The sequence below is a fragment of the Hemicordylus capensis genome, chromosome 4 (genome assembly GCF_027244095.1).
Source record: "Hemicordylus capensis ecotype Gifberg chromosome 4, rHemCap1.1.pri, whole genome shotgun sequence".
NCBI lineage: Eukaryota > Metazoa > Chordata > Lepidosauria > Squamata > Cordylidae > Hemicordylus > Hemicordylus capensis.
The window spans coordinates 156,313,054-156,327,920 of NC_069660.1; the positions used below are offsets into that span (position 1 = coordinate 156,313,054).

At 43.2% G+C, this 14,867-nt stretch overlaps 1 protein-coding gene across 5 annotated transcripts in view; it reads right to left on the reverse strand.

The window, feature by feature from the left end:
* Positions 1-14,867, reverse strand: part of CEP350 (centrosomal protein 350) — a 139,902-nt gene that overhangs the window by 20,282 nt on the left and 104,753 nt on the right. For all 5 annotated transcript variants that reach the window (XM_053244150.1, XM_053244151.1, XM_053244149.1 and 2 more), the window contains 5 exons: positions 10,147-10,291; positions 8,803-8,963; positions 8,137-8,273; positions 7,562-7,644; positions 560-2,565 (listed from right to left, as the gene is read on the reverse strand). In XM_053244150.1, the coding sequence (XP_053100125.1) occupies positions 560-2,565; positions 7,562-7,644; positions 8,137-8,273; positions 8,803-8,963; positions 10,147-10,291 (2,532 nt within the window). The remainder of the gene's footprint in view (positions 1-559; positions 2,566-7,561; positions 7,645-8,136; positions 8,274-8,802; positions 8,964-10,146; positions 10,292-14,867) is intronic.

A 14,867-nucleotide genomic window follows, 5' to 3' on the forward strand; every position in this document is an offset into this window, starting at 1 on the left:
AAAGAAAACAGTGATAATACATAGTATTCTGCTGCCAGCATTCTCAAAACTCGGGGGGCGGGGGCGGCTGTAAATAAAATGGGCCAAGATCAAAATAATCATGAAACTAGTTCCATAAGCCCAGGCATTGCTTGTGTTTCTCAAACAAAAGCCCCCCAGCCAATGCCTATGGGAAACTGCTTTTGACACAGTGGCATTCCAAAAAGCAGTTTTTGATCTGGCATGAAGGTCTGCTGTTCAAAGTAGTCAAGAATTCAGTTCCAGGCAAAGATGTTTTTATTTGCCCAGGCTTTATTTGCCCAGAGCAGAATATCAAAATACCCTAAATAAATAAGAATTGCACAGAGTTAGTGCAAGTCCATTATGTGAGCCTAAACAGCATTTTGGATCCCAGTCAATGTTTTCTGCATCTATGTATATATAGTTTACAAAGTATTACATTATGTATCGTAACAGGAAACATGCACGTTTGGTTGCTTACAAGAGGTAAGCCATCAAATTATAGTTAGTGCTATCCTTTATAGCTGAAATAGGAATTGTTCTAAGAAATTGTACTCACAGGCCTGGGACACATGTCTGGGGAGGAAACTTCTTCTCCATCATCCAGTTCAGAGCTTATTAAAATGCTCTGCAGGTCCCTAGTTGCCAGCTTCTTCTCCTGGGCAGCACAAAGCTCTTGATTGCTAGACTGGATTTTCTCATTCCTGACTTTCTTGATTTGCTGCAACTGATTGACTGTGTCCTTCACAAAAGCTTGTAGGAGACTGTCTGTCAACAAGCCAACCTTTTCCTGTTGATCTTCTGGTTCCTTCTCCTCTTGGGATGGGACTCTAAGTTGTGCTTCTAATTGGCTTCTCTCTTTTGTCAGCAAGTCCAAGAGTGGAGTTGCAGACTTCTCCAAAATGCTAGGAACAAGGCTATCTGACTTTTCAGTATATTCCTGCCAAGAGGGATGCTGTTGCTTCAATTTCTCAGGGAAGGTACTATCCACGATCCCCTCTACAGCAACAGTAGAAGCCTCTCTATGGGCATTAGAAATGGAGGCAGATAAGCCTCCATTATCTTCATCACCTAGTGAAGACTTTAGAGAATCAGTAATGCTCTGTTCTGGAGCAAAGTCTTCAGCAGCAGCAACTGTTGCCACATGATTTATTTGAGAAGTGAGTTTCAAATAATCTTCACCTGCAAAAGAGTCCTCAGATCTGCTTCTCTGAGATTTATCCTGGGAGCATTTCTCAATTTCATTTCCCGCCTCATACTTTTCTTCCTTAAGACTCTTGCTATCTGTCTGATCTGCTTTGTGATGATGATCCAGCTTATGCTTGCAAAAAGAATCTTCATTTGTATCTAAATCAAAACTCGCTGAAATCAGAGATATTTTTTGTGGAGGAGCAAAAATACCGTGTTTTTCTTTACAGTCAAAATATGCAGTGCCATCATAAGTGCCATTGTTGTTTCCTTCAGGCTTATCCAACTCCACACCAGCCCAAAAACCTTTAGCAAAATTAGTCAGACCCTTGAATCTCAATGTCCCAGGTTGTACATTACTGACAAGTACTCTGTCACCAATGCTGAAATCTAGTAGAGCATTTTCTTTTTCCTCTTCTGTCTTAGAACTAGAAGTCCAAACTGATGAATCAACACAAGCTGGTTCTTTCTCCACGTCACTGCGCTCTTTACTTTTCATAAGTTCTGTTGGGGACTTGAGTTCCAGTAACCTCTCTGAATGAATACTGCCAGCCACAGACAAAGATTTGTCACTGAGATATTCACTTATTTCATCATCACTTCCAATACTAAGAGATCGGCTCCTAGGAGTTCTTGTATACCATGACTTCTCTCCACATGATCCAGAGTCTTTTCCAAGAGGCAACTCAGATACATCAAAATCATCTTTGCAATATTCAGTAAGAGGTTCTTTATCTTTTGATGTATCTTGCCTTGAGGAAGATTCCTCAAAATCATTAGAATATGATAGCTCCTTGCAAATAATCTGATCTGAAAACAAGGGATCTTCTTTTAGCAACTCCTTGTTCAGCCTAAGAGAAGACTTAATTGATACGGCAGCTTCATCATCCTTTGACATCTCCTTTCTGTCCTGAAGACACACAACAGTCAAAGCAATCTGCTCCATTTCCAGTGGTTCAGCCTCAGGTGAGACAGCTGTCTTTAGAGAAGGTAGAGGTGAACTCTTTTGTTCTATGTCAAAAACAGAAGCATCAGATCTTTCAGAAGTCTTGTGAGCTATTTCAGTCTCACATTCTGACTTTACAGATTCCACCTCCTCTTGTAACACAAATCTATTAGTAGAAACAAAAGAATCATAATTCGTTGCATCTTCAGGCTTGTTTATTGACACGTGGGGTGTTTTGCTTCCATCTCCTAAGTCTCTGGAAATAACCAACGAGGGCACACTATCCACTGAATCACCAGATTCTGCTCTAGTTTTCTTTGGAACCTTGAGAAGTGGGGATGGCGTTTGGGAATGCTCCTCTGACCGAATCTCTGCCTCAATGAATTTCTTGGTGTACGCAGAAACAGATCTCTCAGAACGAGAAATAGCATCTTAAAAGAGAAAGAAAGAAAAACTAGAAACAATTTTATATATTTAACCATTGTATATATTTGCTATAATTTAATTTTATTAAAGCAGGAAGCCAAGAATGCCTCTCTTGTAATGGAAAACTGCAAGCCTCAACAGCAAGGCTAAGACAGTGGTGTAGTCAACTGGCTCAAATGCAAGCAAATATTCAACTAGCATTTTCACAGGCATTTTAAATTATCCCACACATTTAGGATCAAAACTAAAGAATTCATGTATAAGAATGCATGTAAATTTCCCTTAAGCTACAGCACTTTACACACTATGTATCTTCCTAGAATAAATGGGTTAACTGTTCCGTTTGGAGGGTGGTTTACCACCCCAATCCCCTTAAGAGGATTCCCCCTTCACCAGTTTTAAAATGAAAGATTTCAATAAAAGGGCACTGGGGTCAGTTAGACTGAATGAGCCAGGGGTGGGGGTGGGGAAGGGAGAGTGACATTCACCATGTCTGATTTTTTGAGGGATTGTCTCCAGCATGGTGAAAACTTTCATCTATTACAATAAACTATCTTGATGCAGCATGTTAAGATCAAGTGGTGTTAACTATTCAGTATGTTTGGTTGCTCATATCCAAGACATTTGAATTGAAGGAGAAGATGTTAGCCCCCACAGGAATTAACATGGATGACTCCACTACAGACCCTGGATACCTTCTCTAGGTGTAGCCTTGTAGTAAACAATTACATTTACATTAGAGGGTGTGAATAAATATATTTTAAACTGAAAGTCTATAAAAGACCCAAATATCAAATTAACGAAGTTCTTTTTATAAGCATAGGAGGGCTACAAGGAACACTGCTTATTCTTTACCCTTTTTATATGTAAATTTGGAAATTTCAAAAAATAATCTTTTATTTATAAGTTCCTTACAAATTTGCCTTATCTACTGCCTTCTAATGAAAAAGATTTAATTCAATAGCATGCAGAGGAGTTCAGTTAAAAATGATGTTGTGGGGTCACTGGAAACATTTTAATTGTTCAGTATTTCAAGCTTCTGAGCTCTTTCTCATGAAATAGGGACTACATTTTTAAAAATCAAACTTTGGTTGAATCCTAAATTGTTTTATAAAAACAGGGTAGCTTACCTGTAACAGGTGGTCTTTAGGTGATCCAGAATCATTCACAATATGGGTAGTGCACCTGAGTATTAGCCTTCGCGGAAGAATTTTATAGCTCCTCAAAAAGCTCTGTAACTCTGCCCTTCCGTGTGCAAGTATTTTCGGAGGCAAAACACCTCTTGCTTAGTTCCTGAATTACTGCTGAGAAGCTGATTCTGAGGTAAGTGAACCTAAAGAGTAACATCTGAGTAGCGGGGAGGTCAGGTGGGTGTTGTGAATGATCCCAGATCACCTAAAGACCACCTGTTACAGGTAAGCAACCTGTTAATCTTTGAGGTGATCTTGGATCCTTCACAATGTGAGTGTTTAGCAAGCTCACCAATGAAAACGCTCGAGGGTGTGAGGATGTTACTTAAAGCACTTTCAGAACGGCCTGCGAAGTTGGCCTCAGCCACTGTCCAGGTATCTACAGCGTAATGTTTTATGAACAGCAGATTTGTGTAGGAGTTTAGATTTTCCATTTTTTCCATTGAGTCATCGATTTTAGAACTAAACATGCCATACCCCTCAAAAAGCAGGCCTTCTATTTTCTCCCTCATGTCCATTTGGAGTGATGCAGAGTGAAGCCAAGGGAAATAGACTCTGAAGTGATCGAGATTCAGTTTCAGTTAGGTGTTTGGCCATGCTTAAATACTGGCAAGTTACATCAGCCGCCTAAAGAGCACTTCCTTGAATTTAGTCCTTAAGGACTCGGGCACATCTTTAGATACTCCTTGAAGTTATCCCAGATAGAATAGTGATATTCATTCATAATGATTGGGTTCTGTGCCGACCAGCTCCGGATAGGATTCGTTAGCTCCTCGTGATGCCTGCAACCGCCTCCTGCACGTGGCTGCAGTACCTCATAGCGGCAGTTAGGTGTCTCTCTATTTAGTTTCTTGATGGCCGACTGCTACCTTCCCATTTGGCCTGACACTATGGTTAATCTGGTCCTCGCTGAACTTGCTTATGTGGAAGTAGCTTGCATTATGCAGCGGGGATGGGCGGGCGGGTTTTATGAATGCCGTGGAAACACCACTGGATCATCTGTTACAGGTAAGCAACCTGTTTATCTGGGTAGTGATTCCATGACAGTCATAATGATTGAGTGAATTACGAGCTACCCATTTGATGGTGGGTACTGCAAGCTACTGTAACACCTGTTTAAGGACTGCTCGTCCAAATTCGGCAGCTGCTGTTGTGTGAAGGTCTAAGGCGTAGTGTTTGATGAATGACTGATGGGTCGCCCACGTGGCTGCTATGCAGATGGACTGGAACCTGAAGTCCACCAGGTGCGCAGCCAAAGTGGTATACGCCCTAGTGGAGTGGGCTCTAATCGAGGTTGGTGGGGTGACCTTCTGTAGGTCATGGGCCATCTTAATGAGCTCCACCAGCCAGTAAGGCGTCGGTCCCTTGTGTCTACCTCTTTCACAAACAAAAAGATATTTTGTTCTTATGTGCAGGGTTGCTTTGAGACAGTGCAGCAACTATCTGCACACGTCAAGGGAATGCATAGTCAGGTCCAATGGTGACATAGGATTGCGGAAGAAGGTAGGCAGTACAATATCTGTGTTTAAGTGGACGTCCGATATAACCTTTGGCCTGAACTCTGGATCTAAGCACATAATCACCCTATCTGGGTACAATTTAGTATAGGGCTCATCAGTGCGGAGCACATGCAGTTCGCTGACCCACTTGGCCATGGTTATCACAACTAGGGAAAGTGTCTTCAAAGTCACCAACTTTAAGGTTGCCGTTGCCATTGGTTCGAAAGGTTTCTCAGTTATTGCCGCAAGTACCAGAGAAAGGCTCAATTTTCCCATTGGTGGTTTAATTGGTGAGTATAAATTGTTAATGCCTTTTAGGAAGTCATTACTCCTGGGTTGGGTGAAGACCATCTTGACATTCCACCCACTATGGTGTGCCACGATTGCTGTAATTTTCACACGATTTGGAACATTTTCATCCGGTGAGGGATCAGAGGGATTCTCTGTATACTCATCATCCCTCTTGGCCTTGTCAGGAGCTAGAAACTTATTCTGTCCAGTTGGGGTGGAGATGAGCTGAACATCTGGAGATGCAGGGCGAGTATGCACATCTACATTGTGTTGTAGGACTACAACTCCCATCATCCCCAGTCACAAAGGCCATGGCTGGGGATGATGGGAATTATAGTCCAACAGCATTTGGGAATCCAAAGTTAAGAAAACCCTGCTTTAAAGGCTGACCCAGATGGTGTAGTATGGGAAGAACCTAGAATAGATTTGATGTCTTGGAGAAAGGGTAGCTCCTTCGACATCAATAGCGTTGTAGGGAAATAAATCCCAAAGTTGACTGCCACAATAGGGCTCTGTGTCATAGAGGACATATAGGCAAGGGTTGTGGACACTGTCATTAGTACCAGCATGGATGGAATGTTCGAAGGCACAGGTATTGGGAGAGTCAAAGTCGAGAGTTGGTTTGAAGTTCCAGTCATCAGTGTCAAAGTAGGTAATGGCATTGGAACCGAAGTCAGCATTGGTAATGGCATTGGGGTTGATGTCGGCATGGGTAATGTTACCAAGGACGATGTCGAAGCTAAATGAGGTTCTTGGGAAATCTTGAGCAGCTCTTGAGCAGCAGGAAGAAGAAGAAGATCTTGATGCGGCTGGTGTGATATACTGAACCACAGATGGAGAAGGCATGCAATGTTGATCTTGAGATGTTGCAGCGGTCAATTTCAGGCTCGCCATAGGTCAAGCCAACAGCGGAGTTATCAACGGTTGAGTCTTGCTTTCAATAGATGTCTATTTCGATTGATGGGCAGATTCTAATGTTGAAGGGGGCAATGTTGACATTGAAATCAAGAGGAGGTCTTACAATGTTTAGAAGCCGAATGGAACACCAAGACATCCTCTTGATGTTTCAACTTTTTTTTGGTGTTTATGGTGCCTTTCCTTAGAGAGATCATGCAGCTTCTTAAAGATATCCTTAGGGTGTTCTGATTCAGCATGTTTGGAATGAGAGGCTCTTTCCAGCAAGGACTTAGACCCCAACATCAACTTCAAATGTCAATGGTCGGACAAGACCAAAAGAGGTCACCAGTAATGGGCTTAGGAGGGCACCACACACTTTCACAATTCCTTATTTTTTCGGGTCTGCTTAGAGAATGAAACACCAATCTTACAAGTATGAACAATGCAGTCAGTCCTCTCTTAAACTCAGTAGGCACCGTTCATCGCAAGATGGTAGAGTATCACCAAATGAAGTGCACTTCTTAAATGTTTTCCAAGTGTCCATTAGGCCAAAAAACATTAAACAATGAAGAAACCTTAAAGTAGTCAGAGTCAAAACCTGAATAAATCAAAACAAACGTTTCTTTCTTGTAGGAACCAAGCTTGAACGAGGAGCAAACCTTCAGTAAGGCACAAATATTGGTGGTCAAGAAGAAACTAAGCAAGAGGCGCTCTGCTGTCAAAAATACCAAGAGCGCCAAGGAAAGAACTAAAGAGCGCTTTGGAAAGCTGTAAAATCCTTCTACGAAGGCTACTGAGCAGGGCATGGAACCAATATTGTGAAGGATCCCGGATCACATCAAAGAACAGCTTCTTTCTTGACTTCACTACCTTGGGATAGGGATTACCACAATTTCAAAAATTAATTCTTTGGAAAATTTAGTGTGAGGCCTAAACACTAAGCAAAAGATGAAATTTTAAAAGCTAAAAGTAAAAATTACTTTTTACATTACTTAAAACATTATAGTCTAAAAGGACAAAGAATACTTTTGGCTTACAAGTTTGTTTGTTTTTTAACCACAATCTATCTCAGATTCTTTGCATAGTAAAAAAAAAAATCACATTTGTTTTCTACAGCTACATACCAACATGCTCTGCAATGGACTCCAAGGAACTTCTAGAACGTTCCGATTCAGTTAGTGATTTCCAATTTTTTGTTGTTTCAGATCTTAGAAAAACCAAACACAGTAGGATGAGCTATAGTAATTGCAAACTCTGAAATTATGACATACCCCATAACAGAACACAGAAAACAGAAGGTACATTTTAAAAAAGGAAGAACTGGAGATTATCCCTTTCTCCTAACTCAAGCCATTTAATCCTGGAACTAGAGATGGCAAAACTCATGATAGACCCAGAGAGTACACAGCTCAAATCAGCATTCTGTACAATGGACCACATGAATTCCTTATTTCAGATACCCCATGAATACCTACCTATTCCTCACTATCCTCATCTAGAAAATGTCCTTTATTAGTCTAGGGGGGTGGGGTTGGCCAGTTGCACATAGATGTAAGTTAACATTCACAAAGAAATTTACATTAAAATTTGTTGATAAAACAAATATTCTCAATTCTGTAACCTTCCCTCCTCTAGAAGAGGTAGAAACACTTTTTCTAGATTAATGGTACACACCTAGAAATGTACCAATGTAAGTTACCTATGAAGTGGTGGCGGCTTGATCTTCGGTTTCTCAGTAGTTGAAGATGGTGTTTTAATTTGAGGTTTTGCTGTAGGTGTTGCCTCCAGATCCCGACTCAGCTCTGCTTCAGTTTTCTTGATGAATTCATCGTAAGTCTGATGCATGAAAGAGGTTAGAGAGTCTGTAAGACATCTCTTGTACTTTGTGAAACTCAGCCACCAACATACATAAGCACAAGTCTTCTATGAAGAGAAGCACTCTTGTGAATGTTTTCTTTTGTCTGGTTTTTAATTCAGTTTAATTTTAAAAATGGTGGCATTACTGCAGTTTTGCTAATATAGTATATTCTATTTAGCTTTTATGAAAGCGATTAGTATTTTTATAAACAGCTTGTGTATATAATTTAAAGCTACATCCATAAAGAATTCAGATTTTTATTTCCTATGCTTCCCTGTCTAAGCCAGTACACAAGTACCCATTATGAGAAAAAACAACAAACATTGGCTAAACTTGCAGTTATCAGTTGACTGTGACATGTGCTTCAAAGGAAGCACAATAATACCGATCACGGTAACAGTGTTACTGCTACCCTTACCATGAAGTGGGAGAAGAAAAGGATGTAGCCTATGAAATGTTTTCTAACTCTTTGGTTTCTATTGAACACATCTTCTTAATTATTCTTACCTCTAATTGTTTGAGCAAACTAGCCTCCTGGGCTTTCAGTCTCTCCTTGTGTCTCTTTTTTTGCTCCTTTTTCAGCTGATAAACAACAGATTTTCTCTTCTGTAGCTCATCCTTCAGGGCCCTGATTCGGCTTTCAATATCACTTTGATCGGATGTAGTTTCTGAGAAGAAATTTTAATGCTTTCAGAGAAGATATACACTTTACAGGCTACGAGATACTAGTGGCAACACTGAGTGGCATTCAGACCCTTTATGCAGTGCAGCACTGCTGCTGAAAGCTCCTTCCTTGAAAAGAAAGAGGGCTTTTGCTTGTGGCAAGGACTCTTTTCTCCTTTCGTTCATGGAAGGAGCTTCCGCCAGCTCCATGCTCTACTGTGCAAAAAGGTCCACCACCAATGTTTCCTCGAACATCTACATAATGCCAGCTCTTTTTGAGAGGCATTCTCTCTCAAAGTCCACCTCTTCCATGAAGCCATTGCTTAAGCCCCTCATCTTCAGCTCAACCACAACTAAGCCAAAGTATATAATAAATAATATTTTAACTTTCAACTTTGTACCATTTAAATTCTGTCTTAATCTGGAACTTGCTTTACTTAATGCCTATTGTTCTTATATTTTAATCTTTACTTTGTGAGCCACCCCAAGCAGTACTGCACTGAAGGGCTGGGATATACATGTTTTAAAACAACAACTTTATTGCCCCCAGCCCCACCCCACCTGATAGCACTTGTACTCTGGGTAGCTCACAAAGTAAAAGAATAAAAGAAAACACACAATTCAAAGCATATTGAAACAAAAAGCTCTAATAAAATATAAAATGATTTTAAAGAAGATTTTTAAAAAACCATGTCACTGCATATGCTTATATTCATCACTTGGTGCTCTTGTCTTCCTCTGTTACTTTGGTAATCTCTTTGGGTCAGAGCCCTACAATATTTGTTCATGCTATAAAGTGCCACCTAAACTGATAGTACTATCTGAACAACTTATTAAGTGTGTAATGTGTACAAACTTTAGGTGCACTCAAGTCCTATTTAATAATAGCAAAAACTTAAGTACAATAAAGCACATAACATTTATTTCAGTGGAGCCTTGATAGCACCCTCAGCTTTCTCAAGGCTGTGCCCAATTCCTAAATTTTTTAAAAACAGAACTGCAGGGATTTTGAAGAGAAAAATACACACCCAAATGACATTGATATGTAACACAATGAACATACTTACTAAACCACTATGTATCATTTTTATAAATAAATAAGAGTATAATTTACTACCTGCCTAAACGTTGAGCCTGACTGATCATGCTGGAAATGCAAGATAATCATCTTGGTGCTCTAATTCTTACCTGACTGGGTCATGGATAGAGACTCATCAGACCAACTATAGGATATATCTTGGGATTTTGTAGGTAAATGCTGCTGCTCTCCAGTTCTGTGGGTTCCTTTGCTGGACTCTTGCTTTGATAGGGATGCACTACTTTTGGAAGGAGACTATTCAAAGAAGGGAAAGAATACTGCTTGTAAAAGCCAACTTTTAAAAAAGCACACATCATGAAACTTTCAATACACTAATTACAAGGATGGAAAACATTCTCTGCTACTTAAAATCTGGGAAAATTTACAAGAGTTTCACCTGCAACTTTATTGTAAGGCAGGATTTCTTAACCTTGGGCCCCAGATGTTGTTGGACTACAACTTCCATCACCCTCAGCCACAAAGGCCATGTCTGGGGATGATGGGAGTTGTCATCCAACAACATCTGGGGGCCAAAGGTTAAGAAACCCTGTTGTAAGGCATTAATCAAGAATAGCTCAAGTTTCGCTTCAACCTGTACTTCAGCAAGTCTACGTGACACGTTCTTTGATGTAGTCTCTGTCCTTTACACTAATGGGCTATGCGCCTGCACAGAGACCTCCTCGGGACCTAACAAGCTCAATTCTCATGCTTTGAGCGGGAACCCCGCCCCCAGCTGCTATATTTTATTTATTTATTTATTTATTTATACATACATACATACATACCGCCCTTCCAAAAGGCTATATGCGGCTGCGCCACTCCTCATCCCCTCAGTCTTTCGTCATTCGTGCTTCAGTAAACATCATGGAGTCTGCACCTCGGCAACGAGTAGGATTTAGCTATCCCCTTGTTTTCTCCCTGCTTCTTTAATTTTTTCATTTTCTTTCTTTATTCTTTCATGTAGTAGCGGTTTTTCCTTGGCATTTTGTTTTTGTGGGTTTTCCTCCTTCCTTGGAGCTCTGATCCCAGCTAGGACGAAGCGTGGTGGCCGGCTGGCCTTCGGTGTTTATGCTGGGCATGACAAACTTTTAAAGATGTATCTGATCTAAGAACCCTTCCCCCAATACCCATACCGAGTGACTCTTGTGCCTGGGGGAATCCCACGTTGTTAAGACCTGTCTTCACTGTCAGAAGTTTACAGAGCAGGCTCGCAAGATTAGGGGTTCTCGCCTGCGTGCAGCCCTGTGGGATCTGGCTCTCCGTTCCTTGGAAGCCTTATCATTGAAGCGGTCCATAAAAATGGCTTCATCGGTACAAGTGGAGCATGTGGTGTCTGCTCCTGTGGAGGCCGAAAACCTGACCCCGGTACTGGTTTCGGCATCCTCTACCACTCAGCCTTCAATGGTTTCAAGTGAGATGGTGCGCTTGGAGAACATCCCTAAGCGTCCGGCACCTGTGGTACCAAAGTCCTCCCCAAATCCCTCAGGATCGGTACTGAAAATAAAAAAGAAGCTGAAGTTGCATCGTGATTTGCCAGTGAGTCAACACCTCCCTCCTATACCCAAGAAGAAGACGACAGAGGAGGTTCCTGTGCCGGAGGCCCCTATGGACAAGAAGACTAAAGTGGCCTTGAATCGTCCCATACAGAAGTTGTCAGTGTCAGCACAGCCTAGCTCACCTTTGGCTGAGGAATCATTGGACTTGGCCCACGATCAGGCTAGGTCGAGTAGTGAACTTTCAGAGGTGATGAATGAACCGGGGTAGGCTTCATCGGAGGAGGAGTCTTATTCTCCAGCCAAGCCCGCAGAAGACGCATCATGGCTGCCTAGGCGTTGACCGCCCCCTCAAAGGTACCAAGAGCATATCCCTCTTAGGGACCATGATGCCTGTTGGGAATCGGAGGAATGCTCCTCAATTTACAGGCAGGATCAATCTTGGGACCGTGATGATCAGTCGTATCCGGATTGATACTGGGAGGTGGAACATCGCTCTTCCTTGAGTGAAGTTGAGCCTTCTTATGGCACTTGGCACCGGGGCTCTGGATCGCGTGATCGATATCGAGTAGACTATCAGTTTGACTATTTGGACTATGTTCGACCCCACTATGGGTCTCATTATTCGGAAGGTCCCACGTATGGGAACCCGTAATGATGAGGGGCTGGTGTGAACCCCTCTCACACTCGGAAGGGAGGCCACGTTCCCGCTCACCTCAACGCTCCCCAAGAGATTGAAATGAACATCTCGAACTGCCCCCTTCGATTCCAGTGATACAGCAGGCTACCATGCCTGTCCAAGTACAGCTGGCAGATCTTTCCGCTTCGGTACCAGACAATCTGGGTAGCAAACCAGGCTCCCCTTCGGGTTCCCCCGGAGCCCAAATATGAGAGCGACGCTAGCTCCCAGGACTCTGAAGTTGTTCCCCTGAGCTAGTCCCAGCTTGACATACAGCTGGAATCAAAGCCTGATTCTCTGTCAGAGGATCTCAAGCAGTACTCTGCATACATGGCCCAAATGGCTTCGGCCTTGGGCATGAGTCTCAGTACCCAGCAGAAGAGAGAACTGGACCCATTGTTCAGCCTTATTGATTCAGAGACCAAGGTACCAGCCGCTTTGCCCCTGAAGTCAGCATTGTTGGGGGTCATGCGGGTCAGTGGAAAAAGCTGGGGCCACTTTCTCAACCTAATAGGCGTTTGGAGAATTTCTACAGGGTGCAACTACAGGACCTTTTTGAAAAATGATCCCACCCTGAGTTCAATTGTCGTGGAGGCATCCTTGCAAAGGACCAGAGATCACAGCCAGTTGGTACTGAGTGACAGGGAAGGCAAAAAGTTGGACTCCTTCGGGAGGAGGCTTTATTTGGCCTCAGCACTCCACTAGAGGATGGCCAATTATCAGGCTTATAATGCCCGATACAAGCACTTTTTGTGGCAAAAGGTGGGTCCTTTCCTGGATCTCCTCCCACAGGACAAGAGGGATCCGGCAAAAGCATTTTTCCACAAGGCTATTCAGGTGGTGAAGCAGGAATTTTATTTGGCTCGACATTCAGTGGAATGTGCAGCTAAGGTGATGGCCACATCCGTGGCACTCAGACGACACGCTTGGCTGCATTAATCTGGACTGAACTATGAGGCCCGTGCTAGGGTCAAGGATCTGCCCTTTGAGGGCTCTAACCTCTTTTCAGAACAGACTGATGACATGCTCCAGAAAGTTCAGAAATTGAGGAGCACAGCACGCTCCATGTCGTACACTTTGTTGGCTACCAAACAACAGAAAACTGCATCCTATACCAGACTTCAGGGCCCTAAACAAACATTTGGTTTACAAAAGGTTCCAGATGCTGTAGGTACCAACCATTATGACCATCCTGGAAAAGAACATGTGGATGGTTTCCCTGGACTTGAAAGATGCATATTACCATGTCTCGATACGCCCTCAGCATGGACGCTTCCAGTGGTTTCAGATTGGAGTGATCCCGTATCAATTCAAGGCCTTGTCGTTTGGCCTCACGACAGCACTGAAATGTTTGGTCCTGGTGGTGGCTTTCCTGAAGGAACAAGGCTTGCAGGTTCTGTCGTATCTAGACGATTGGCTCATCTTGGCGAGCACCAGATGAGCAGTCCTGGATGCCCTCGAGACTGTAGTAGATACTCTGCAGTATCTGGGTTTCCAAATAAATTTCAAAAAATCTCAGTTGGAACCGACCCGCCAGATTCAGTTCATTGGGCTGATATTCAATATGACCTTGGAAAAGGTCTTCCTTCTGAGAGGCCACATAGCTACCCTCCAGAAGCTGAAGGCCACTTTCTTAGCTGGAGGCCCACAGACTATGCGCTCAGTGCAGCGCCTGTTGGGTCATATTGTGGCTATTACATACGTGCTGCCTCAAGCGCGTATTCAAATGCGCATCATTCAGAGATGGTTATTACATGTGTTCGATCCCCTTCAGGATCCGGGCCATCTAGAGCGCACACCCCCTTGATGGGTACGGGCGATGGCAAAGTGGTGGATGGAGTTTCAGCACCTGAGTGTCAGTGCTCCCTTTCAGGCCCCTTGATCCTGATGGATGGTCACAACAGATGCCTTGGAAATTGGGTGGGGAGCACATCTAGAAGGGTTTCATCTGAGTGGACATTGGTCCCCCAAGGAGAGGACTCAACACATCAGTTATTTGGAGCTGTTGGCCATTTTCAATGCTCTCAAAGGCTTCCTACCCATGATTGGGGGGTCACTCAGTGACAATACAAATAGACAATATGATGGCAAAAGCCTACATCGATTGACAGGCCGGCACATCCTTGAGGAGCCTTCTGTTTCTGTCTCTGGACCTTTGGCAATGGTGTGTGGCACATGCATTATCGCCTCAGGCGATTCATATACAAGGTTCCCTGAATGTCCAAGCGAACATTCTGAGCAGAATGATGGTGGTCTCCCACAAGTGGGCATTGCACTAAGGTGTTCTCAGGGACATATTTGTAAATTGGGGAGTTGTAAATTGTTTGCTTCCCTGGACAATGCACAATGTGCCCTCTATGGTTCCAGTGGAGGGAAAGGCGAGGGCTCTCTAGGCGATGCTTTTGTCCTGTCTTGGACGGGCCCTCTTCTGTATGTGTTTCCCCCGCTTCCTCACCTTCCAAGGGTCCTGAACAAACTGAGGATAGATCAGGCCAGGGCAATCCTGATAGCCCCGTAGTGGCCCAGGAGGCCTTGGTTTCCGGCCCTAAGGCGCTTGGTGGTGGATTGGAAACGCCTAACTGCCCTACTGGACCTGCTGTTGCAGGAAAAGGGACGGGTGCTCCACCCGGATGTTCGGTCCCTCCATCTGCCAGTATGG